The following is a 23,226-nucleotide window of genomic DNA, read 5'->3' as shown; positions in this document are numbered from 1 at the left end:
GGCAGCAGAATGTCCCTAGGCCCGGTGGTGAGTTACATTTTAAAAAACAACATATCGGACCCCAAACTGGCTCGAATTCGAGCTGGGTTTCGGAGTGCACAAAAACAAACGTGTCCGGTCCGGACTCGAACCGAATTGGGCAAACTGGCTTTGTGCACACCCCTACCTTTCATTTTGGAAAGCTTGTAGCCCCTATTGCAGGGTTTCTCAACATGTGGGTCCCCAGATGTTATTGGACTTCAGCTCCCATAATCCCCAGCCCCAATGACCTTTGGTTGGGAATTATGGGAGTTGAAGTCCAATTACGTCTGGTGACCCACACGTTGAGAATCCCTGCCTATTGGAAAGTGGAAGCTGGAAAAGAGTCTCAAACTAAAGAGCCCAGGAAACTATTTTGTTGGGAATCTAACACCTGAAGAAAGTATATCTGCATCCTCCGTAGATACAAGCATGAGTGCTCCCACTGCAGGAAAATCACACCCACCTTGTAATTGTTTCTGCATGGGCAACATGTGGCAGGTGGAGGCTAAGTCAAGTTCTTTATTATGATCTATAACCAGTAATCAATGGGTGGCGTCTGCCGCCGCTGCCGCCGCAGGAAAACAATCCCAGGGTGGGGGTGCCCCAAAAGGGAATCAGGGAAAGGGCCCCAGTGTCGATGTGCCTGTAAGTGCTGTGTAAATGTTTAACATCATATCCTGACAGGTGTAAGGCTGAGTGTTTGAGAGCAAGCTTTAGCAAGGGCTTCAGGACCCCATACGTAGGTCCTAGGGACTTCCTCCTGTCTAATAACCTCAATCCTGACTCCGAGATGGAGGACATTGTTGGTCAAAAGTCCTTAAGGAGATTGAAGCTGGTAGAGGGTCAGGCCCACATGAAAGCCCACCTCTGCCCAACCTTTGGAGTTGCCCTTTGGGAATCATGCCAAAAAAAAAAAAAAAAAAAAAAGAACTCCGGGAAATTTAGGCTTATCCATCATTTGTCCCATCTGAAAGGCATTCAGATACAGCTGTAGAGATAGAACTACATCACTAGTTATGGGTACAGCTGTATCTTATAGTTATGAGTGTGGCAATTCCAACTGAGCTCCAAAATGTGAATAAACTTGATGCCCCATGATATTGACGCTACGAAGCCATGAGATCGGATATGCCCCTTCCTAATGCAGGCTGCTTTATACACTGATGATGCAATTTTACCTTTTGCACTAATTTGACTTTAGAAAGAATTACATCAGCCTCCAAATACTAGTTGACATCCAGATCAACTTATCCAATTCTACTACTCAGGAGTTACTCTAGAGGACTACCAACTTTCAGTAGGACTAAGCAGGAGTAATTTGGTCTGGATGTCAGCCCTTATTTCCATATCACACTATTTAACAGGCAGAAACCTGAGGGATTTAGAAGTGCTAATTTGATGTTTATCATCCATGGGAAAACAGGGAATTGCTCAGAGAAGAGATGGATGCCCCATGGACCCAACCCAGAGTCTTTATTACTGGTAGGTGATCCTAAAAAGATGACAGTGAGAGAGTACACAAAGAGCTGCATGCAGAAAGCAAGATTTTGTTCCATTTCCCTCTACATGGTTCAAGGATTGGCTCATCACTTTAGAATAGGTTGGAAAAACACCTCTAATGACCCTGAGGCTTAGCTCAATCTGATGATGAAGAGTGACATTTTTGAAGGCATTGGGCATGATGGTATCATGTGGGGCAATTTTACTGAAGAAGTGAAATCCAAACAGATGTAAGCAGAAATAGGCTTGTGATTTATATGTTTGTTCTTGTTTGCAAAGCCATAAATCCTCTCCAAAATGCTTAAAGATCGATTAGGCTTGATATCCAATGAAATGCATTGACCAGTTGCAAACTGATCTCGATAAAGATGCCACTCCAATATCATTGTGTGGCTTGGTTTGAGCAATTAAGACAATTGCATGTCCATCCCTCTTATGGAGGAAATCCTCTAACCTTAACACTGAGAAACATCTGATTCTGATGCGGTGTGAAGGGGTTCACAGCATGGACAGTGAGGGGCAGAGCTATGGAGCAGGTCAACATGGAGAGTGGGGCTTGCCCGTGTACTCGAGGGCGCTTTCCAGACTAGCTGCTCATTAGCAGCAAAATGGCTCTGTTCGGGCAAGTCGCATTCGGAACGGGAACAGCAGGGGGAGCAGTCTTGCAGCCACTAACAACCCAACAAAACAGCAACTTTTCCATGCCAGATGGACGACGTCATAGCTCCATTTCGCAGTGATTAAATTTGAAACAAGGCATTGGAAATGTGAACGGTACCCTGCTGTCCGCGTAGGGGCTGTGGTGTCAGGATGCAGGAAGTGTGGAAGCTGGAAGTGTGGAGCATCTAGTCTGTTGCAGGGTCTAGTCTGGAAAGTGCCTAGGTGATGGTTTTGCCCTGTGCAGTTGACATGGTTACACGATGCCTAAATAGAGATTCAGCTCCATTCATGATGGAGGAATGAAAAGAGCACTGAGAAATTCCGTTGTAAATAAGCCCCACGAGAGTGAGGATATAGGTATTCTGTTCTCTATCTCGTCGTGGGTGAAACGTGCATGTTTGCATGTGTGTATGCTGACCTCTGCTGGAGGGGGTGAGCCATGCTATTCTTGCGTATTTTCAATTATTTTAAAGCAGAAACAAATATGGAGAAAGAAATTGAATATGTGTATTTGCTAGGGGAAGGAGGAATCACCCAGTGCTAATTTAAGCATGAAACATGTGATAACTTGGCTAAGGCATAACATAAGCATAAAGGAAATGTTGTTCATTCACTTTTCTTTGTTTCCTCTGTCTACAGGATACAGGACAGACCTATGAACCATACATCCATCACCCAGGTCGTCCTGCTGGGCCTCACCAGCCACCGAAGGACACAGATTGCCCTCTTTGTGGTCATCTTCATTGCCTATCTGCTCACCATGCTGGGGAATCTACTAGTGCTGATGCTGGTCCAGTTTGATGCCCGTCTTCACACCCCAATGTACTTCTTCCTGAGCAACCTCTCAGGCCTGGAGATGAGTCTCATTAGCGCCATTGTGCCTCAAATGTTGGCTCATCTGCTTGAGGGGAGTGGAAGCGTTTCTTTCTATCATTGCATAGCTCAGACGTACATTATTTCTTCACTGGGTTGTACTGAAGGGTTGCTTCTGGGTGTCATGGCCTATGACCGCTACTTGGCTATCTGCTGCCCCCTGGTGTATGCCGTGGCCATGAGCAGGGGATGCTGTATCATGCTAGCCACAGCTTCATGGGCCTGTGGTTTCTTTTTTCCTGTGGTGTTCACTCACCTCATCTTGAAACTCCCTTTCTGTGGTCCCAACCATATCAACCACTTCTCTTGCACCCTTCTGATGTTACTGAGACTGGTGTGTGCAGACATTCGACAAGTTGAGGTCATCATCTTTGTGGTCAGCATTATTGTCTTCCTTGTTCCACTCTTGGCCATCCTGACCTCCTATGGACTCATCCTCATGTCTGTAGTGCGCATGAGTTCAGGGGCAAGACGGAGCAAAGCCTTCTCCACATGCGCCTCCCACCTGATGGTGGTGACTTTATTTTATGGGTGCCTCATTGCCGTCTACATGAGACCTCGGTCAGGCACAGACTCCAGCCATGATAAACATTTCTCTATCTTTTATGTAGTGATCACCCCCCTTCTCAATCCAGTCATCTATACCTTACGGAACAAAGATGTTCATGCTGCAGTAGCAAAGGTTATCTGTAGAAAAGTGGCTGAACCCAAGGGCTGAGTTCCTGACTTCATGGGGTACAATATACCACAGGTGGTTACAGATTCATAGAGTAACATAAAATCTGAAGGACATGGTTCAATGCTCTTTTGTCATGGATAGTGAAGGGCACTGTGAACCCAAGAGTTTTGAATTTGTATTCATTTACATTAGTTCATCTGAGGCACAGTATACCAGCTCAATTAAGTTGGTATACCAAACTTAAGTTGGTATACCAAACTTAAGTTGGTAAACCAAAGGAAACTATTGATACATGTGTGCAATCATGTGTGTGTGCAATACATGTGTATTCAACATGTGTGCAATCTGTGTGTAGTGTATGCACAAACAATCATTGACACATTGTTTTCATGGAATGTATAGTAGTTCACTTCCTATGTATACCCGAAGAAATTGAGATCTTGTTCGAAGATGCCAGCTTCCCTGGAAGATCTACTCAGCGATTCTCAGCTTCAGACTTTATTTATGGTTGTTTCTTTTCGGCTGCCGTGTTTGGAGGAAAGGGCCATTGGTGGCCTCTCTGAGGTAAGCGATGGATCTGCTGGTAAGTCTGGGCCCTTTATGTCTATCATTGAGAGCCTGGTCACCTTGCAGGGGCAGTTCAGCCCAAAAGGATTCTCACTCTTTTGGGTGAAGTTAGCAACTGATTGGGTGCACTTGAGGGGTAGCAGGCCTCTTCCTCAATTACCATTTTCCTCTTGACAGAGGTCAACCCGGCCAGAGGCACCACTCCCAATTTCCTGCACTTGATGCAGTTTGGCTCAGTGCTGGCCACAACCCTGCGGCACCACATGGAACCATCACTGGATGGAGAGGGTAGTTAGGGAGCATGGAGTTCACCACATCAACAATGGGTCACCTCACCTTGCATGTTCACAGTTCTAGTGGCCACAGTGTTGGTCCACCAGGCCAACTGACATTCATGGGATTGGCCTTTGGGGCATCTGCACCACAGTTTTCTCAGGTGGGGTGGTGTCCAGCTGCTGCATCAGCTGGGGCTTCATGTTGGGGGTTGTTAATTTTTACCCCCAGTAGGTAAATCAGCAGAGCACTAAGGAATGAGCACACACTCCAGTTATGGAATAGGTAGCAGAGGATGGTTTAGTTGTTGTAGCTATTTAGGGAAAACACATGGAGATTCTTGTAGAGCTAAATACTAAGTATTTATTGGTTAAGTACACTTGAATAGGGAAGCCTAAACCTAATCTAAAGGACTACATAATGAATAGATAAGGAGGGAGAGAGATGTTTCCATCTGTTCTCTAAGAGGAAAGGAAGGATTGTGACTCAGCACAGGAAGTGCTGAAGAGTCGGATCAGGGGTCATAGTAGAGACAGGTAGAACAGTTAGGGAGACCCTTAAAGACCCCCTAGTGCTCATTAGGATTGTTGGTGCAAAAGGTGGATGCACTGGAACTCCATATCCAACACTTCATGTGGTGCACCTGACCCCAGCTGAGCAAGGCAGCTGCCACTGGCAGTGTGACAGTTCCCGTTTCTCTTTTCCTGTGGCTGGCTTGGGTACATCCTTGGGTAAATGGGTCGACAGCAGGCATCTTCTTTCATTTGGGGCAGCTCGTGGCCCCTATAGGAAAGTAGAAGCTGCAAAGGAATGTTAAACTAAAGAGCCTGGGAGGCTACTTTGTTAGGAATCTAACACCTGGAGGAAGTGTTTTTGCAACCTTTGTAGATAAAAGCATGAGTACTCCCATTTCAGCAACATTACACCGAGCTTGTAATTGCTTCTGCATGGGCAACATGTGTTGGGTGATGGCCAAGTTATGTCATACCTACCTGGGACCTGCAAAGCATTATTCCCCCTTATTTTTCATTTTATTTCTTGATAAAACCCCAGTTTTCTCTCCTTTCCTCTTTCTTCTCTAGCCAATAGACTGGAAGACTAAAATGTTCCGCTCCACAAATGTCAGGTCAGTGAGATCTCGCCCCAAAAGCAGTATGCGTACTTGCAGACAAACACTGCACTCATGGCCAGTGAGAGGCAGAGCAATAGAGCATGTCAGCATGGAGGATGGATCTTGCCAATTTGCTCCAGGATATGCCTTTGCTGTGTACAGTTTACATGATTACACAATGCCTAAATAGAGATTCAGCTCCGTTCATGACGACGGAATGCAAACAGCACTGCAAAATTCCTTCATATCTAAGCCCCATGAGAGTGAGGGTATAGGTATTCTATTCTCCATCACATCACGGGTGAGACATGCATATTTGCATATGTGTGCTGCCCATAACTGGAGGTAGTGAGCCATGCTTTTGTTGTGCATTTTCAATTATTTTAAAGCAGAAACAAATGTGTGTGTGTGTGTGTGGGGGGGAAATCAACGTTCTAATTAATGCATGTAAAAAGTGTGCTCCTGGATCAGGCATATGGAAAAGGTTGTTGATTCATCTCTTTCTCTTTCTCTCCGTCCACAGGATACAGGACAGAACAGGGCCTGTGAACCACACATCCATCACCCAGGTTGTCCTACTGGATCTCACCAGCCACCGAAGAACACAGATTGCCCTCTTTGTGCTTATCTTCATTTCTTATCTGATCACCATGCTGAGCAATCTACTAGTGGTCATCCTGGTCCAGTTGGACTCTCACCTCTACACCCCAATGTACTTCTTCCTGTGCAAGCTCGCAGGACTGGAGATGTGGTTTTTTTAAGCACCATTGTGCCCTCCAATGTTGGCTCATCTGCTTGAGGGGAGTGGAAGAGTCTCTATTGTTCTGTGGTTCAGATGTACATTACATGTTCAGTGTAGGGGTTGCTCTTGTGTGCCATGGCCTGTGACTGCTGTCCTCTAGTGTATGCCATGGCCATTAGCAGGGAATGCTGAATCATGCTAGCCACTGTGTCATGGACCTGTGGTTTCATTTTACCTGTGGTATTCACTCACCTCTTCATGAAAATCCCTTTCTGTGGTCCCATTCAGATCAACCACATCTTCTGCAACCTTCAGATGTTATTGAGACTGGTGTGTGCAGACATTCAACATGTTGAGGTCATCATAATGGTAGGAGGCATTATTGTCCTTCTTGTTCCGCTCTTTGCCATCCTGACCTCTTATGGGCTCATCCTCACGTCTGTAGTGTGCATGAGCTGAGGGGCTGGATGGAGCAAAGCCTTCTCCACGTGCACCTCTCACCTGATGTTGAATGCCAACAAATAGTGGTACTGAAAAAAACATTGTCTTATTTTTGTCTTGGTTTAATTGCTCAGGAACCTAACATATGCTGGTATTTTTGCATGAATGTGTGTATAGGTAAACCTCGCTATTTGTGGACTCGCCATCCATGGTCAAGAGGGATAAAACCCACGTATCTGTGGTTCCTAGAGGGACAGAGATTCCTAGAGAGATGGTTCCTAGAGGGATGGAGGGCAACCAAGATGATCAGGGGCCTAGAGCACCTTTGTTATGAGGCAAGGCTACAAAACCTGGGGCTATTTAGTTTAGAAAAAAGACAACTGTGGGGAGACATGATAGAGGTCTATAAAATCATGCATGGTGTGGAGAAGGTGGATACAGATAAATTCTTCTCCCTCTCACATCATACTAGAACCAGGGTCATCCCATGAAATTGATTGCCAGGAAATTTAGGACCAGCAAACGGAAGTATTTTTTCACACAACGCATAATCAACTTGTGGAATTCTCTGCCACAAGATGTGGTGACAGCCAACAACCTGGAAGGCGTTAAGAGGGATTTGGTAACTACATGGAGGAGAGTTCTATATGGGCTACTAGTCAGAGCCTAGGGCTATAGGCCACCTCCAGCCTCAAAGGCAGGATGCCTCTGAATACCAGTTGCAGGGGAGTAACAGCAGGAGAGAGGGCATGCCCTCAACTTCTGCTGTAGGCTTCAGGTGGCATCACTGTGTGAAACAGGATGCTGGACTATATTGGTCTGAGGCCTGATCCAGCAGGCCTGTTCTTAGGTTCTTAAGTGACCACGGAGGTCACTTCCAGCCATCATTTTGTCTACAGGAGCCATGTTGTGGCTCGTTTCTGTCAATGAGTAGAGATGTACATATCAGGTGGTATAGAAATATGATAAACAAATGAACGAACAAATAAATAAAGTGATAGAAGCCATTTTGTGACTCATTGCTTTTGGAAAAATGGATTTCCTCCCATGATTTGCTGTGGTTTGTAGGGGGCATTTGAAGCTTTTGGGGGCATTCGTGGGCACATGCAGACTTGGTAGAGCATGGTACATAAGCAATTTCACATTTTTAGCTGCTTTTAGTTGTTTTTAGCTGCTGTTTCGTATTTCCCCTCCATTCTGGAACTTAAAACTCGTTTCCCATAATAGCTTGTTACTCGCGCTTTTGTTACTCCTGGTAGTAGGTGAGTAATGGGACCGCCGCAAGTCATGAGGTTTGCCTGTATTTTTGATTGGGCATCCAAGGTGGTCTTCCAGTACTTACAGCCAACACAGCCTACCAAACGACTACGTCCAGTTCTTTCAAAGCATCAAGGAGAATCCCTCCATTAGTAGGCCTTGTGTAAATTTTCTCCTGAAGCAGTGATGCGGTGGGACCCCAGCATGGACTAAAGGTCCCTGAAAGTCTATTGGAGTGGGTTGTTGGCCAACGTAGTATTTAGCAAGCCACCAGGGTGGACCTTTCATGAAGCAAGGTGAGGCGGTCACTTCAGGAAGCAGATTATTGAGGCAGCAGCATGGTGATAGGATCAACCCTGAAAATCATACCTGAGGAGCTGCTCCTGCAGAAGAGGTCTTCAGGATTGACCTGAGCATGGCAAACTTTGCGAGGAGGAGTACCTCTCCCCACACTCCTCTCAAAGCTTGCAAGAAGTTCTAGGAGAGAGAAGGAGGCAGATGGCAGCCTTCCAAAAGTGACTCGAAGAGGTAGTGAGGGCTCCTCCCAAAATATTTCCCATTCCCCCTTTCTCTCCCACATTCACCAGACTGGAACTTTACAGATGCAGAGCTGCATTTGGCCCTCAGGGATCACAATACCTCGGGCCATCTCTACAAACCATGCCATGTGCCTTTCTTAATCTATTTCTTTAAAAAAAAAAAACCCTCAACTTTTCACCATGTTTCTGATTGCTACTTTAAGTGCTTGAGGCCTAAGCATCTTTGAGAATTGAGGTAAACAAGCAAGGAACTATTAATGATTTTTAAAAAAAGGGATTGGAGCTCCCATGAGGCAGATGCACAAGCTTCATTATCTTACCAAATCCTCAAACCATTGAAAATGTCCAGGGAGAAAAAGAAAAGCCAATCTCTTGCCTGTTTTCTAACACTCACAATATAGTAGCATAACTGAACAAACTAGGAGCTGTTGGCCCCCATTTTAGAAGTCTAAGAGTTGGCTTGGGGGAGCCATCATTAAGGTGGTTGAAGAAACAAGAGCTTCACGGTAGAGCTCATGCTTTGTGTGTCTCAGGCCTCGGGGCTACTGCCAGTTAAGGGATCCCAAGTAATATGATGGAGTGATGATGGGGTTGAGGCTGTAGCTCAGTGGTAGAGCATCTGCTTTGCAATACCTGGCAACATCTCCAGGTAGGGCTAGGAAAGACTCCTGCTTGAAATCTTGGAGAGCTACTGCCAGTCAGTATAGACAATACTGGGCTGGATGGACCAATGATCTGACTTGGTATAAGGCTTCCCATGATTCTATGTAACATGGCATTGCATGACATCAAAATGAAGGCCAGGAGAACTGCTACCAGTCAGGACAGAAAGGCCTAGGCCAAATAGAACCTTTGCTTGACAGACAGGGTAATGCGGCTTTTGTCCCAAAACTTAAGGTCAGGATAGGATTTCACTGGAAAAGCTGGGTGTGCCGATTTCCTTCCAATCTCCTTCAAAGGAAGACTTTGATGGCCAACAACAACTAGTTAAGCAGCCACTAATAGACACAGTCTGTACCTTCCTTTGCTGGATGTCTGTGTGCCTCCAAGGCCCATAATTATTTCCAGAAGATCTTGAGACCTTACCATTTAGAGCCATATAACGACAGCAGTGAGTTGGCTATGGAAGCACACTGACTCAAGTACCTGATAGAGCCTTCTCTTTGGGTTCGGCTGAAGGGGAGCCTTTTTTCCTGTGTGTGTGTGTGGGGGGGGTGGATTTCTTCAGAGCTGATTGGCTGGCTGCTGTGTCAATCGTAAGTTAGCATTTTACTCATTTAGTTTTCAGAGCAGGCTTTTGCACTGGCATTAGGTTGTTCCTGCATCCGGATGTCTGCACACATGTATATGTTTTTGTGCGAATGACTGCACCTGTGTGCATTTTAAAAGTGAAATGAACTTTTTCAATGAACTGGTATAAACCTCTGAAATGCAGCATACAGATAGGAAGTGTACCACTGTATCTGTGTTCCGCATACAATGTGAATAACTGCGCATGTGTGCCAATCTATACCTGTGAATGCAGATTGTATGCATGTTGACCATAATGTCTGAATAGGGATAGTCATCGCTAGGGGAATCGACATGCCCTCTGCTTTGTTCCAGGAGGAACAAATTACAAGGCATCAAGATCCCACCAAAAGCAGCCATTTCACAGCAGCATGGAGAAACCCTAAATGTAGTTCTGGTATGAGATGTAGGTTTTCCCCGGGAGTCTCAGACAGTCGATTTTCTGTATGATTTTTTTCAACATCTTGCATTAGAAAGCCAGTTAAAAACCCATCCAGCTCTTGCACACCTCTGCATAAATTAGCAGCATGGGCAACTCCTCCTTCATTGTTGAAGAACACCTGGCAGAAACCTTAAGGTAAGGTTATTATATTCTGCCATTTTGGAGTCAAAAGGATTGTGGGAACACCCCTTATGTTTTTAACTGTTGTTTATGGGCCAGGGAGAACCATCTGCTCTGGATGTTACTTGAGTCACTAGCATGGTGGGCACATTTCATTTTGAAAAGATGGCACTGGTCAGAGATGCTTTCTATCAGCTTTGGCTGATTTGCCAGCGATGTCCATTTCTTGACATAAACGACCTCAGAACAGTAGTACATATGCCGGTAACCTGCAGACCTGACTACTGCAATGCACTCTATGTGGGGCTGCCTTTGTACAGAAACTGCAGTTGGTACAGAATGCAGCAGCCAGGCTGGTCTCTGAGTCATCTCAGAGAGACCATATCACTCATATAGTAAAAGAACTACACTTGCTACCAATACATTTCTTGGCAAAATACAAGGTGCTGGTTATAACCTATAAAACCCTAAACAGCTGAGGCCCAGGGTATTTAAGAGTACTTCTTCTTCACTATGAGCCCCATCACCCTGTGAGAGCGTCTGGAGAAGTCCATCTGTGGTTGCCACCAGCTCGTCTGGTGGCCACTCAGGGATGGATCTCTCTCGGTGCCCTGAGACTTTGAAAAGTGCTCCCTGCTGAAATAAGATCTTCCCTGTCTCTGACAGCTTTATTCACCCAAGCCTTTAACTATAATTGTGGTTTAAATGGTTTAAATGTTTTAATTCGTGTTTTAATTTGTTTTATGTTGTGAATTGCCCAGAGACACACAATTGGGGTGGTATACATAACATAACATAACATAACATAACATAACATAACATAACATAACATAACATAACATAACATAAGTTATTAAATTCGCCCGCCTTGTGCAAACTGTTTTGGTAGGTTGGAAGTGGTTTGTGGGCCCCATATTCTTCCCCCTGGAGGAAAGGAAAGGATGAAAAAGACCTCCACCATGAACTTATAAGGTTAAGAGATGGAAAGCAGTTAAGATCTAGGTTTAGTGAACAGTAGAAACTTCTTGTTTAATACTGGAAGCAGAATTACAGCATACATATTGATATAAATATAAATGCCTCCGTGACCAATTTAAATTATGTTATCATGGAGTCTGATCTTGAGAACTGAGTTTGAATCAGTATTAGTTCAAAACTGGGATGAAATAAATATTGGAGTGTTAAAGAACTGTTTATTTTTGTTGATGTAATTTTACATCTTTATCTGAAGAGTTTAATTTGTTCTCCCCTTCTTTACTATTCAGTTTTTGAAGTTATGTCTGTAATTTTGTATGTTAAAAATAAATATACTTAATTTAAAAAGACCTCCATCCTGTTACTTTGACCAAATCGGGCAGCCTTCTGCTGCTAGTTTTCAGAGAGTTGATTAAAAAAAAAAAAAATTATAGTAGCAGTGCACAGCTTCTATATCTTCTGGGACATATGTAGCCCTTGGTAATTACCATCTTAGCAACCTTCAAGTAAATGGAACTCTTGATTATTCTGATATTTTTATTTCCTCTCTCTCTCTGAATTTCCTTTTGACATGGGACCCATTTTCAGATTGTAATTTACGGATGGGGACTTTTCTTCGCCTATGTTAATTTCTTTAATGCCTCATAAATGTATTGACTCCTAATCAGCAATTAGTAATAATGCTGGGACTCTAGCCCAGTTAAAGGTCTTTTAAGCAACTTTGCTCTCTGGCTTCTGGCGGACGTAATTAATGAATGGATTGATGAAATGCACCCACACCAAAACAGGGTAGCAAGGCTTTTTAAAAAGGAAAATCCAGAACTGTACAATGGGATGTGAGTGTCATTTGTGAGCATAGCATGCACTGCTACCACACACACTTGTGCATTTTCCTTGTCTGTGCACACATACAGGTTGTTGCCTAGAGTCACAGTCCAGGACATTTAACAACAACAACGATAACAATAATGATAACAATAAATGCTGATGCTGCTGATAATGATAACTTGGGTTAAGTGTTATGAATGTACCAGGGCATGGTCAAAAGAAAATTTAAAAAATTGCAATGGTAATGGGTAATATTACATAAACAACCCTGCCATATAATCCAACTTGACCTTCAAAGTGAATAACAAACAAATATGTCGAAACAATTATCAATAAAATAGGAATTTTTAAAAAGGTGAAACCCGCAACACCTAAAGATGTGGTAGAGGGTGCCCCTCACAATTAGGGATACAAGAGGTGTATTTAGAGAATGGAAAACTAGAGAATCAAGTTGTGAGTTTGGCAGCTCTTTGGTGATGTTGGTTGATGGGTTGGTTTTAGTTTGGCATTGCAGAAAGAAAAATACAACTTATATTTTGTACTGTAAAAGAGACCTATACGGAGAAATTGTTTCTCATTGTTTACTCTTCTCAGGCAGAAGGTTAGGACAGGGACTGCGAATCTCACTTCCATCACAGAGTTTATTTTGGTGGGACTCTCCAGTGATCGAGAGATGCAGATTCTGCTCTTTGTGGTCATCCTCATCATCTACTTGCTCACTGTTATGGGGAACCTGATGATCATCATGCTAGTGTGGATCGACTCCTCCCTCCACACGCCCATGTACTTCTTCCTGACACACCTGTCATGTCTGGAGATCTGTTATGTCACCAGCACTTTCCCCCAGATGATGATTCACCTCCTGTCTGGAAATGGAGCCATCTCCTTCTTCCGTTGTGCCGTCCAGATGTATATTGCCTTGGCCTTGGGTGGCACCGAATGCATTCTGCTGGCCGTAATGGCTTATGACCGCTACTTGGCCATCTGCCATCCTCTGCACTATGCCATTTCCATGGGCAGGTGGCGCCAACTACAGCTCACCTCAGTCTCTTGGGCAGGTGGCTTCCTCATTTCTGGGATCAACGTTGGCAGCACACTTCGCCTTCCATTCTGTGGTCCCAACCACATCAACCACTTCTGCTGTGAGCTCCCGCTGGTTTTGAAACTCTCATGTGCTGACACACGCCTCATGGAAGCTATGATTTGGGGGGGATCTGTGTTGGGCCTCCTGCTTCCTGTTTTGGTTGTCCTGACTTCCTACGTGCTCATTCTGTCCTCTGTGTTAAAAATGCGGTCAACTGCCAGGCAACACAAGGCCTTCTCCACGTGTGCTTCCCACCTGGTGGTCGTCACCATGTTCTATGGCACTGCCATCTCAATGTATATGAAGCCTCGGACAGGCACAGCTCCCGACCATGACAAGCAAATTGCTGTCTTTTACATTGTGGTCACTCCTCTGCTCAACCCTATCATTTACACCCTGCGGAACAAGGATGTCCATGGGGCGGTGGCCAAGGTGCTGCAAAGACAGGGATTTAAACACAAAAGTTAAGTTGAGTATTGGTCTGGGATGCTGCCCAGGAGTGCCTTTTTATGCAGTTACTACTGCACCAGAGTGGTATAACTGTTGGGTTTGTCTATAGGAGGTCAAGTCTCTGGTTAGTCATGACATTCACCTAGGAGCTTTGGGGGGTTGGCATTCTGTCCCTCAGCCACATCTACATGGTGATATAGTATGCTGAGGTCAAATTTGAGGTCAGAGCCTTTGGATGGGGTGGTATAAAATATAAATAAATAATGTAATAATGTAATAATGTAATTATAACCCCACTCTTGGCTTTTTCTCAGGGTGGGCCACAGATAGCGCCATTGAATATGGTCTTTCCAGGCCTAGCTATCTGCCTTGCTGGGAAGATTGTACTTGAACATCCAAGGAGACCAAGGCCATTCACATGACCTACCAGGTCATTCCCAAATCTTGCCTTCCCCCCAGACTATCATTAGTTGCTCAATGGGAGCATAGGTCATAAACCATGGGAGCATAGAGCATGGTCCCACACAACCAGCCCTGTTCCATGCAGCAGAGCAGGGTGAATCATCTACAGGTAGAGCTTGGAGGGACTACTGCCTGCAACCTTGGAGAGTTCCTGCCAGTCAGACAATACTGAGCTAAATGGATCAATGGCTTGACTTGGCATAAGACAGTTTCTGATATTCCTATGCAAGTTGAAGTGAATAACACTGTCTCTTTGTGTGTTTCCATGTCCCTGTGTGTATCTTCTGGAGGAAATGAGACCTGCTATCTACTCGTGTGAGATGAAATATTCTGGAACAGAAGAGACAATTGGTAAAAGACAAGCTCATGTGCCTAGCTCCTAATTCTATGCAAAAATATGAATGTGTGCTCCATTTTGAATACTTTTTTCACCATTGCCAGTTATTGGTGGAGTGCAATTTGGAACTTTTAGAGAAAAACAAGATGAAAAAATATTGAGTTGGGGAAGTCCATAGTATTGCTTTTAAAATCAATCAAAAAGAGTTTAAACTTTAGGGCCTAATCTATACCTATTAGGTACGGGCAAATGGATTTGATCATGAATCGATTCAGGTAGAATCTGAAGTGTTTGGGGTCCAAACTGCGGTTGCCTGCATTCAGACACAAAAATTTTTTGAACCGCAGCCCCTTAAACTCCGGTATTGTGTTATGTGCGAATGGGGCTTTTATCTACTTATAATATCAGAATGAGGTGGGAAAGGCATAGCAGAATCCTAAGATGGTTGAATTGACTCTTCCCCTTCATGCTGCAGGTAGGGAAATTACATTTTTGAATGCTCCATTACATAAAACCATTGAAAAAACAAAGCCCTCCCTGCTGGTAGAAAACTAGCATGGCAGGAAGAAGGCTGGGTTAGAATATTTCTACTTGTTAGATTATTATTTTGTTTTCAGGACCTGGTTTTTTCCATGATGGAGCAAGTCCAAAATAGTACTCTATAGATATTAACCATTTTGACATTGTGTTAAACTGTAAGTTGTTTTCATGTTTTAATGTTTGGATTCTGTTTTAATTGAAACTGTTTTTATTGTAAACCACCCAGAGATGTGAATTTGGGGCGGTATGCAAATACATTAAACAAACAAACAAATTCCAATTGCTAGAATGTTGAAAAGATAAATGCTTGGAGATAAGAGACTCAAGTTCAAATCCTTCCTCAGACATCTAATTTGCTCAGTGGCATAAAGCACGACACTCTCTTCACTTAGCCCACTTCACAGGGTTATTTGATGCCAACAGGGATTAAAGTGGAAAGAACTCTAAGCACATATGTGCATGCAGAAATTTGGATGTTACAGTCTATAGTCTAGGAATGTGCATGAAACAGATTTTGTGTTCTGTTTCAAGCTTGCAATGAAACGCAAATGGCCGAAATGTTCCGTTGAAACAACTGGTCTGATGGCTTGTTTCAATGGAACAAATCTGAGACGTTTCAAGTGTTTGGGCCATAGGGAGCAATGGGGAAACTCGCAACACCCCATTGTTCTCCATGTGTAGCTCCTAGGGGCACCAGAGTGGGTTGGGCGGTAGGGCATGATGGATGCTACCTACCACCCAACCCGGGGGGGGGGATGGCCAACAGGTGATTTTAAAGAATTTTTTAACTTTCCCCCAAAATCCCCTGTGGGGAAAGGTTTGGGGGAAAGGTTAAAAAACTGTTTAAAATCACACACTTGCCCATTTCTTTTCTGGTTTGGTTGGTAGGTAGCACCCATCATGCCGTACCACACAACCAACCTTGCTGTCCCTAGGAACTACCCATGGGGAACAATGGGGTGCTGTGAGTTTCCCCATTGCTCCCTATGGCCCAGACACTTGAAACTTGTAGAAGTGGAATTATGGAGCAAAATGTGCAGTCATTATTTTTCAAGTGTTTGGATTCTTTGGTGTATAATAACTTTTCCTCATAATGGATCCCTATGGGGAGTCATTGCACACCTTCATTTCTTATGTTCATTTTGACTATCACTGGACAGTGCCAACTGTCAACTGCCATGTGCCAACTACACCCCACCCACCACCTGCAAGGCAGTGGGGGACTCATTTTAGTCTTTAGGAATATTGAAATGTTTAGATTCTTTGGTATCTAATAACTTTTCCTCATAATGAATCCTTGTGAGGATTCATTATACAGCTTCATTTCTTCTGTTCATTTTGACTATCATTGGACAGTGCCAACTGTCAACTGTCATGTGTCATACACCCCACCCCCACCCCCAACACACCCACACACTGGGGTACTCAGTTTATTTTTTAGGTATTTTTGAAGTGTTTAGATTCTTTGGTGTCTTCATTACACACCTTAATTTCTTCTGTTCATTTTGACCCCACTGCTTTGCAGGTGAGGGTGGAGAATTAGTGGCATCCCATGTTACAACTACCCTGCAACCCACAAGCCACTGGGAACTCAGTTTATATTTTAGGAATTTTTGAGGTGTTTAGACTCTTTGGTGTGTAATGAATCCTCAAAGGGATTCATTATGAGGAAAGGTTATTAGACACCAAAGAGCCTAAACACTTGAAAAAAATCCTAGAACTTAAGCTGTTAGGGAATCAACTCCATTGATGGGTAAATTGATCATCAAGGCTGTGGGGTCTCTGGGGTTCTAACTTACATCCCCAAATAAAAGAGCTGAAATAGAAGCCAAAATGTATTTGCTATGGCAAACTAGAATGGATAGAATGAAAGGAAAGAAAACATATTATGCAAGCCTGGGCATGGTTATTGCAGGCAAGAGTATGAAAGCAAACAGGAGGCAGGAGGAGTGGAGGGCCGTGCAGCTGTCACCACTGGTAGTTGTTGGCAAGCAAGCATATCCACTACTGGGCAATGCTGTAGCTATGCCAATGCACCCAGCAGCAAATGAGCCAGGGTCATCCTCAGCCGCCTCCATCCCCCCTCCTCCACTCCCAGCCTGAAGGGAGCAGAAGAGAGCCAGCATGGTGTAGTGGTTAGAGTGCTAGACGAGGACCGGGGAGACCCGAGTTCAAATCCCCATTCAGCCATGAAACGAGCTGGGTGACTCTGGGCCAGTCACTTCTCTCTCAGCCTAACCTACTTCACAGGGTTGTTGTGAAAGAGAAACTTAAGTATGTAGTACATCGCTCTGGGCTCCTTGGAGGAAGAGTGGGATATAAATGTTTTTTAAAAAAGAAGGAAGAAGTGTCTGAGCCCAAAGACTAGGTCTTTGGCTTAGAACATTTCCAAGTTTCTGGCTTCTGTCTCCTTTCTTCTGCTTCCTTCACCTAACTCAGCCTTTTCCCAGAGTGGGAGTGGAGGCAGAGGAGGAGCTGCTGTTTTCCAAATTGAGTGGTACCATTCAGTGGAGAATTGCTGCCAGGGTTCTGGGTGGCAGAGGGAGGTAGATGAGGTGGCAGGAGCATTTTGCTTCCCAGCGGGACAGCAAAAACTACCTGATCTTGCCTAATGGAAGAAATACCCCTGTTTCAGAGAATGTGAGAGGAGGCTAGAATTTAAAATGTGACATGGGAGGGCAAGAGAGGAAAGCAGAAGTCTCTGCCTGCCTGCATTTTTAGCCTATTTTCCTCATGGGAAGTTCTGATTAGATCCTCCCTCGCTCCCTCCCTCTTTCTTTGAGGCGCTTCACACGATTGCTGTGAATCACCTCAGTGAGGTCTGCGGGGAGATTGGGCTTAGTCCGCTCTCCCCACAGACGATCGGCAATGGAGCCCTAGGCAGCTGGATCGGCCACCCGCACAACTGCCAGCTCTGCCACAGAGCCGGTGGGGGCTGTGGGGGATTGAGGGCTGCACCAGGCTCTGCCTTTGTCAGTCTGAAATCCAGTAAAACTAGAGCAAAGTCTTACAGGAAGAAATTCTCGAAACCAGGTTCAGTCTGAGTCAAATCCAATCAATCCAACAGAGTCCAAATCAAAGTCCACGGGCAAGGTCAACACATTCCAGGGTCCAAACTTGGTCAAGGCAATACACGAACACAGCTGATTAGCTCACAGGAAATTGACGTTGCTATCGGCAGGGTAGCTGTGGTGCAGTCATCTTAAATAGGCTGACCCTTGGTGCTGTTAATCAAGAGTTCTTGAGTCAGCAGCTTTCCCTCTTGTTCTACACATGTGGTTCCTTAACTCTTGCTGTCTCTTGGACCGATGCCTCTCCACAGCTGAGACCAGTTGCGCCTCCTCCACAAGAGCTGCCTCACCCAGCTCTAACTCATTTTCAACTCCCTGTGCGTCAGACCCACTCTACTTTGCAACTCCTCGTCCTTGCCCTCCCTCCTCTACTGTAACCTCAGTCCCCTCCTCCAGCTCCTCCTTGGAGTCTTCCAGCATTCCCATGAAGAAACCTTCTTTGATTCCTTCTCCTTCTCCTTCTCCTTCTCCTTCTCCTTCTCCTTCTCCTTCTCCTTCTCCTTCTCCTTCTCCTTCTCCTTCTCCTTCTCCTTCTCCTTCTCCTTCTCCTTCTCCTTCTCCTTCTCCTGATATTTCTTCTTCAAGAGACTATAAGGGATTTCTCCGTCTCACAGTCCCTTTGAATACATCTTGAAATCCCCCCAGAAGTGTTTTCCCCTCTCACCTTCTTCCCAAGCCAATGGGGGGGGGGGCAATTGCTTATGACAACACTTGATTTGTATTGTAACAAGCCAATCAAGATCACAAGCCAATCAGAAGCCAGTGCCAGAAAACCAATCAGCAAGGGAAAAATAGGCATCCAAAATGCCCGTTTCGAGTTGGAATGTTTCACCGTTGGATGTTCCGCACATCCCTACTACAGTCTTTCTAGGCCAGCTTAACAAGGGAGGAATGAACAGGCTTGACTGAAATCCACCAGAAGGAGAGAGAACAACTCCTAGTCTATAGAATGCACTCCCAGCAGGTGTCCGTAGTTTGGACTCATCGTTGGCCTTCAAGAGAGCCCTCAAGACTTACATGTTTGGCCTGGACTTCCAAAGTTTTAAAATTGTTTTTAAGTATCTTAATTGGTTTTAAACTATTCTGAACTGTTTAAAATTTGTTTTTATATTGTTTTAATGTTTGTTTTAAATGGTGTTTGTTTTTGTGTTTTAATTGTTGTGAACCGCCCAGAATCTTTGGATGGGGTGGTATAAAAATGTAATAAAATGAATGAATGAATATGGTATATTCTATTAGCTTAGGAGAAATTCAGTTACCCTTGTGTGTATACTCTTGTTGCAATTCTCAAGGCCCTGGCAGTCACATTCTGTATAAGAAAAGAGCCCTAATGTATCCATATCCCAACTCACCTCTACACCTGGTTTTCCCCTCCCAAAACAATATCCATGAGAGATTGAAAATGGTCAAGGGGCAGGAAGGAAAGCAACAATTGTTTTGACATCTATTGCATATGTATGTATGTATGTATGTATGTATGTATGTATGTATGTATTATTGCTTACATATTGCTTACCGCCCTATACAAAAAAGTCCCTAGGTGGTGCTTATTAATCAAGGCCAAAGATGAGGGCAAGAGAAGATGGCAACAACTATTTGAAACATCCTGTATCAAGCCATAAGGTGCAAGAGATAAGAACCGTAATGTGGAGATCTCACAATATCTGAACTGGAGGGTGAGGATGGGAGAACAACAGCTTCTGAGACCAAAATCCTGAAGGTTGATGTCAAGGATGAAATGTTTATACTCCTGACGGACATGGGAACTGACCACTCCTAAAGACCAACAAAGGCAAAGACTTTGGAATACGGGGCAGTCTATCAGAGGGCAGTCCAGAAGACACGTCTTCACCCTCTCCAACACTCACCCTAGCTTCGCGCACACCCATCTTTTCATCCCACTCCAGCAACTGGATAGTCAGGAGAACCAGGGAACTGGCTATTTACTGGTTCCCTGCATCATGGTAACAAACCTTCCACTTCTCCCTGCCTTTCCCTTCCCCTTCTTCCCCCTCTGCACCCCTGCTTATAATCATGTTAGAAGTATTAGTTTTGCCTGCCAGGATCTTTCCCTTTCTGTAATCCTGACTCTAACTCTCAAGTAAAAATACAAAAGACACACCTGGTCTGGTGTCTCCTCACTCAACCATTGGTTGGGGCCCCCATAACCTAACTGCTCATCCTTGGGCTTCTAACGGAAGGGGGCTGCATAATCCCTGCAGGTTTTTATATGTGTTGGTGAAGCCTTTGACTATAGTCTGGTGGTGCATTGGTGAATTCCGTAGCTATAGTTGAATAATTGGTGAAGCTCAGCTATAGTCCTGTGGTGCACTGGTGACATCTAGGCTACAGTCCAACATCCAACTGGTGAAGCTCAGCTATAGTCCAGTGGTGCACTGGTGAAGTCTGTGGCTACAGTCTAAGAATTGGTGAAGTCCCAGAACATAGCGCAGTGCTTAGCTGGTGAAGCCCCACTATAGTCTATGATGCATTCGTGAAGACCATAGCTATAGTCCAATAATTGATTGGTGAAGACTGGCTATAGTCTAATAGTACATTGGTGATGACCATGGCCACAGCCCAATGAATCATTGAGGGAGGTCTCTGACTACAATTAGAGCAACCCTTTGGGGAGCAGCCAATTGGTTGGTCAGGGAGCTGGCAGAGCCCCTTGGTGCAGAATAATGTGAGCGATGGGAGGTTTCAGTTTCACTTTCTCACCCAACAACAATGCGCATTAAATCACACTCCCATTCTACCTGTTGATACAGATGTAGTGGCAAACATGCTCCTACACACCTTTGTCAATGTATCTTGTCTACTTTTGTCCCAAACCAAAATTTTCAATGTCGGGAGGCACTTAGAATACAAATGAAAGCAATGAATATTAAATTATTTCCCCTCATGTCAAGAAATTGTGAATTATTTGAAACATGAATCACGGAAACAAAGTACAAGATGCAAAATTAAGGAAATACATGAAAATAAGCTCAGTTTGCATACCATATAATCATAGAGGATGGATATTCTTGGTTTGTGTTTAAATTGGTTTAAATATGTCGCACGGTTTTCTTCATTTTAACTTTCTGTGTTTAACAACTCAAAAAACTTCCCCTCCCCATATTGCTATACATGAAGTGATTGAGACCCAAGAGGTTAAAGTAACAAACGCACTGTTAATGATCCAGAGAGGAAAGCTCTGAAGGGATCAGAACAGAGCCCCCATGGAGGAGATGCAGTCTTTGTCTGACAAAATCTTCAGTTGTTTACAGTAGTATATTATGAGGACGCACAAGGAGAAAATGATCAGCATGCTGTCAGCTTTCTAACACTAAGAACAGTTGAACTAGTCAGGCTGTGTTGACACATACTTTTGCAGATTTTAAAGATTTGTTAGAAGAGCATCTTTCAAGACGGCTTAGGAACCAAAGCTCAGTAGAAGTGCACATGTTGTGCATGTATAAAGTCTGCGGCACCTCTTGATAACAAGTCGCAAATAATGTGCCATGGAAAGACATCTAACCAAGTCTTGGATATATCTTCTTGCAGATAGTTCTAGACCACATGGACCATTCATCCTCTGGCAGTACAAAGTAGTATCTATGCCTGGCATAAAGATCCAGGATATCCTTGGGAAATCTGAGTATCATGATTTCCTTCCAATCCTTCTAATGGCCAACATTTGCAATTTCCAGGGCTTGTTTCTAGCTAGTAATAGATATGCTCCATAATTAACTCTGGAAGATTTTTTGAACTTGGCATTTTTCAGCTAGGAAATTCTACATCCTTTCTGCTCCCATTCTAGAGGAACAAGCCTCCAGGTAGCCTTTATGAGCAGCATGGAGAAACCCTCCGTAGTTGCCTCTGTGTGAGAGACAGCTTAAGTTTTTTCTTGAAAATACTGACAGTTCACTGGCTTTCTGTATGAATGCTTTGAACATCCTGCATTATCAAACTCACCAAAAAACTTCTGCTTCTTCTGCACCTTAACACAAACAGGTAGTATAAAAAGCTTGTTCTTGGTTGTTGAAGAACACTTGAGAGAAGCATTAAGGTAAGACTAGATTTTGTAACTTGGAATTAATAAGAGTGGGGAAGAAGTCCATCTTTTTAAAATTTGAGGCCTGATAAAACCATCTACATTCCATAATGTATAAAATATATGTGTATGCCAGGTGAGTGTCAGAGCTGCAGCCGCTGTCATGTGGGATGCTGGGCAGGGCACTCCTGCTTGCAGCAACTTGCTGGTGCAATCGGTATCGCTCATAATAACATTTTAAAGGTACATCTCGCAGCCTCAGTGCTGCCCTCAATGGCCGCCACTACTGCAATGGCTTATATGAGTCCCTCTGGGGAAAACATGCAGATACTGAGCAGGAAGAATGAGAGATGCTTTCAAAGATGGGGTCAACTGAAGGAAGATCTGACCATTTGGGACAGTTGAGAGGTCTACCCAGGTTAAGAAACCCTGCTAAGAGTGGAACGAGATGTTGGAGTTAAATGGGATGGTTTGGGGTGTACTCCATAATTATGGTGAGCAAAATCTGGCTTACTTTAATATTAATCAAATATAATTCTATAGAATAATTATACTGTCATTCCTACAAATTTTTGTTTATAAGCGCACTGTCATTGTGCGTGTTGGAGCTTGTGAAAAGTCTCTGCTCTTATTGCTGAAATTCCTCTGAAGGGTATATAATCCAAGTAGTTCCTTTATGCCAAACACGTTTCGATCCTCCTGATCTTCCTCAGTGGCTTTTGGAGCAACACTTCTATAACTTCTTCCTCCACCACAGCACTATAGAAATATCATATCATGAAGCTACTACACAGTATATTCATTCTTACTGAGCATCTTAAATTGTACATACACACTTATAAATGTTATATATCATATTGGTCCATTGTCAGAGGGAGTCACTGTCTTTCCTTGTTGCCCTTTCTCTGCAGCCCAGCTGGCCAAG

At 44.1% G+C, this 23,226-nt stretch overlaps 2 protein-coding genes across 2 annotated transcripts; both read left to right on the top strand.

Moving 5' to 3' along the window:
* Window positions 1-2,836: 2,836 nt before the first annotated feature.
* LOC128330838 (olfactory receptor 2D3-like) lies at window positions 2,837-3,772 on the top strand. Its single transcript, XM_053264202.1, has one exon. It carries the CDS (start codon window positions 2,837-2,839, stop codon window positions 3,770-3,772), a length of 936 nt encoding a protein of 311 aa, XP_053120177.1.
* A 532-nt stretch (window positions 3,773-4,304) lies between these two features.
* On the top strand, window positions 4,305-13,870 carry LOC128330837 (olfactory receptor 2G3-like). Its single transcript, XM_053264201.1, has 4 exons — window positions 4,305-4,316; window positions 5,656-5,699; window positions 6,208-6,396; window positions 12,913-13,870. The coding sequence occupies exons 1-4, from the start codon at window positions 4,305-4,307 to the stop codon at window positions 13,868-13,870; spliced, it is 1,203 nt and encodes a 400-aa protein (XP_053120176.1).
* Window positions 13,871-23,226: the final 9,356 nt, after the last annotated feature.

This window comes from Hemicordylus capensis, chromosome 6 (genome assembly GCF_027244095.1).
Source record: "Hemicordylus capensis ecotype Gifberg chromosome 6, rHemCap1.1.pri, whole genome shotgun sequence".
Taxonomy (NCBI): Eukaryota; Metazoa; Chordata; class Lepidosauria; order Squamata; family Cordylidae; genus Hemicordylus; species Hemicordylus capensis.
This window is presented reverse-complemented; position numbering and strand designations above follow the sequence as displayed.